A 3,917-nucleotide genomic window follows, 5' to 3' on the forward strand; every position below is an offset into this window, starting at 1 on the left:
AGGAAAGGCGAGACAGCACATGGAGGGAAAGAAGTTGTCTACAAACTAAAACGTCGCCAAATGTGCTGGTTCCTTGATATTGGACTTCTCAGCTTCCAGAATGAAGAGCATTAAATGGTTAACTCACCTGACCAATGGCATCCCGTTGTAGCAGTCCAAGATGGCTAACATGGAGTATTTCCCAGGACATACAAGTGTGAGTGGTAAAATCCGGAAAGGTTCCCAACACATGGAACAATCTGGTTACTCAAATCCAAGGTTTTTTTTGTCTCCAATAAAGACAATGCAGTTCTGGCATAATGTTTATTTAAATAGTAATCTTAAAAAGGCTTTATACAAATAATATAAACACAGTTTGACATTGTTTATTTTTTACATTGTAGAATCACAGTAAAATCTCTAGAGTTTCCGTGATCTGGCTCAGCCAGCAAATGGTCAAAAACTGCACATCCTGGAAAAGCTTAACTTCCCCCCCACCCGCTTTCTTGTCATTCATGCTCATTCCTTGGACCCTCATCCCTGTGAACTCCCCATCCCCACCAAAGAGAGAAAGCAACCCTGTGGTCCTGTGGACCGCCTAGTCCGGGAGAGCGTGGAGGTAATGTGTCGTTCAGTACAAGGCAAAAAGGACATCAATACTGTGAGTTAGGTTTCCCAAAGGGAACAATTCAAGGAGATGGGCCAGTTAGCCTATCTGCAGATAAAGATAACCAATGCACCAAGGGGCCCTCTGGTCAAGTCAGAATCAGACCCAGCCCTCTTTCTTTACATCTTACGACAGACCAGCCTCCAGCCTTGGTGAGGTATCTACTTGTAGCCCTGGGGACCCTGTTTCTGTTTAGCCCTCAGGGACCACTCAGAGCCTCAAATCAGCCAAAGTGAAATGGATGCAGGACTTGTAGAGGGATGCAGGTTAAGTTGCACATAACTTAGAACTGCAGGCTTTAAACAGGGCTGGTCTTTGGGGAATTAGAGTAAAATGGTCATGAGCGGGCCAGGGCTCCCAGAGTGGGCCTTTGAACTTCTCTTCTCCCCCACAAGCTCTCAATGCTCTGAATTCTAGCTGCATTGGGGGCAGTGAGGGTAAAGATGAGAATGAGCTAACACAGACTTTCTTCTACTGTGTGCCCAGCTCAGAGGGCATCTAACACTAAGCCCCCAGGGCTTAAAAGCTTAACTTTTCACCTCTACCACTGTGCCAATGAGTGCCAAGATCAGCAGTGACACTCAGGCTCTGGGTCAAAGTCACAACACCACCACTGAGATCCACGTGACCATTCACATACACAGTAGATACAGAGAACCCAAAGGCGCACACAGACACACACATGTGGATAAATAGTTGTCACTAGGACTGTTCCCTCTCTGCATACAAAACACTGGGACATCACCTTCTGAACTAGCATCTTCATAAGTTAACATTTAAAGGAACCAGCCAGTCCATCCACCCTTCTTCATTTGCCTGGGCTCGAGACAAATGAAATTGTGGGTGACCACAGCAGCAAAAATAGTGAGACAGTTTCCCACTTATATGCAACAGTCTGGGCAGACTGGCAGGGCCTGTAATGTATTTCTAGGGCACAGACACTCTTTCGGCATTTTAACACAAAGTCAAGATTTGAATCTTGAGGACAATCTTATCTTTCACACAGTTTTATTCTGTTCTTCATACCTCCCTTTCAGGAGTCATCTAGGGTCTGATTTTCCCCAGGTAGCAGGATTCATCCCGCTGTGGGTCAGCGGTGAGTAGGGGAGCTGGGAATGGAGTCACCGGGGTGAGAGAGAGGAATGCCTTAACTTGTGAGACAGTCGTCATCCTGCCCAGAGGGAAAATAGGTTTGTCTTCATTGTTTTTCAAGGCACTTAATAAAAACCATATAAACTGCTCTGTGTGTGTGTGTGTGTGTGTGTGTGTGTGTGTGTGTGTGTGTATTCATGGCACGTGATGTGTACGAATAAGAACTGGTTTTTCTGAGGCTGAAGCAGTGTGGTGGACTTGTGGGTAGCAGTGACTCACGATGCCGCTGTGCTGACACCCCTGCCGGGATGGAGTCTCCCCACAAGAAATCAGTGCCATCAACCTAGCAAGGAGACTGAGTTGACAAAATGTCTCTGTCCACATTGCTCAGTCTTCCCGACACAGCTGGGGTTCTCCTTCCTTCTCCTTTGCTCTGATGTCCGTCTAGTGGCCAGGAGGAGACACACTGACAGCTTGATTTCCCACCCTGCTCTGAGACCAGAGAATAAAGAAAAATCTCTCTCCATCTCTCACTCTGTGTGTGTGTGTGCTGTGTGCATATGTGAATATACGTACATGTTGTAGAAGAACTAATAGGAAAAAGAAAAGGCAAAGCCACCAGCAGAGGCCCCACAAAGGGACACCCCACAGTCACAAACTCTGGGTCTAGATTAAGGAATGGCCCCCAGTCATCAAAGCATTTTAAGGCTTGTCTGTGTCTAACCATAGAGGTGTGTCTATGGATTCTGGCGTGTGAAGTTTCGGTTCTGGTTTATTTTAAATTGTATATAAGAAAGAATTGTTCAGGCTGACCCTAAAATGGCAATCTTCCCCTGGATTAAAAAAAGCTAAAGGCAATAACATCCTACTTCAATATGCTAGGACTGGAAATGGCAGCTCCTCGGGCGGCTGGCAGAATCTGAACGCAGCCCAACAAGTCTCTTCAACTGTGAGACCATCTGAGGACGAGCTAAACTGGATGGCTTTTGTTTAAGTCTCCTTTTCAAGATGGAAGGGCTGGAAAGATCTTTCGCTTTTCAAGTGTTGATTAGAGAGAGGAGGGGATCCCAACCCTCTCCCCACTTTCCCACTGGACAAGTCATTCTCTTCTGCCTCTTTGAGTTGCTCACAGACCAAAAAGATAAAATGTAACAATGCAATCATAATCATAATGAACCCACAAATGAACAGAACTGTGACTCCAAAGAGATATGTTCCTGTCCATCCCCACAGAGGACGCAGCCCGATTCCTGCATTAACTTGGCCACCACAGTCCCTGGTGGGCGACAATCTCCCTCCTGGCTGCATCTCACTCTCCCTAGGCTGTCCTGTCCATACCTTCAGTATTCTGGATCAGTTTGATTGAGATTATGGCATTCAGTTTCCAAAGGAGGAAAAATGGACTCTTCCCTAGCTCCTCTCACTGGGACGAAGCCTCAGACGCAGTTCAGGTGCAGTCCGTCAAGCCTCAGAGCAGCACTTCTGGTGGTTCATCTTGACCTTGTGCTTGAGGCCGTCATAGAGCTCAAAGTTGTAGTTCTCCAGTGTGGTGCAGCTGCGTGAGCTCAGGCCCGAGTAGGAGCAGGTGCAGTAGAGCAGGAGCCCCGCGCAGGTGGCCCCTAGCAGGACGCCCAGAGAGCTCATGGCGATGATGGTGATGAGGATGGGATCCAGTGTGTACAGCCAGCTCTTCTCTTTGCCGGATGAAGGGCCACCAGCCCCTGAGGTAGGGGAAGAGGAGTTGCTCCAGTCTCCTTCATACTCGTCTATGGCACAAAACACACAAAATTATAGGCATGGAGACATCGTAACTGAGGCTCTTTGGGGCTTAGCAGTGAGCAGCAGGCACTTGGGAAGCTTCTATGTTCTAGCTGTATCTTTTGGAACCTGGGACCTACCTCTTCCCTGGCTCGATTCTCTCATCTATAAAATGGAGACATTAATAAAACAATCTTCTGGGTTGTTAGGAGGATTTAGTGAACCAATAATTGCCAAGAGCTTGCAGCCTGGCACATGGTAACTATAGCCTCACCCTATCTATCTGTCTGTCTGTCTATCATCTATCTATCTATCTGTCTGTCTGGATCTATCTATCTATCTATCTATCTATCTATCTATCTATCTATCATCTATCTATCTATCTATCTATCCATCCATCCATCCATCTATCTACTTACCT

General features: G+C 46.8%; 1 protein-coding gene across 2 annotated transcripts in view; it reads right to left on the reverse strand.

Moving 5' to 3' along the window:
* Positions 1–306: 306 nt before the first annotated feature.
* Positions 307–3,917, reverse strand: part of Nrp2 (neuropilin 2) — a 116,020-nt gene continuing 112,409 nt past the window's right edge. For both annotated transcript variants that reach the window (XM_005361494.3, XM_013351666.2), the window contains one exon: positions 307–3,504. In XM_005361494.3, the coding sequence (XP_005361551.1) occupies positions 3,200–3,504 (305 nt within the window). In that variant the 3' untranslated portion in view covers positions 307–3,199. The remainder of the gene's footprint in view (positions 3,505–3,917) is intronic.

The sequence above is a fragment of the Microtus ochrogaster genome, linkage group LG4 (genome assembly GCF_000317375.1).
Source record: "Microtus ochrogaster isolate Prairie Vole_2 linkage group LG4, MicOch1.0, whole genome shotgun sequence".
Classification (NCBI taxonomy): Eukaryota; Metazoa; Chordata; class Mammalia; order Rodentia; family Cricetidae; genus Microtus; species Microtus ochrogaster.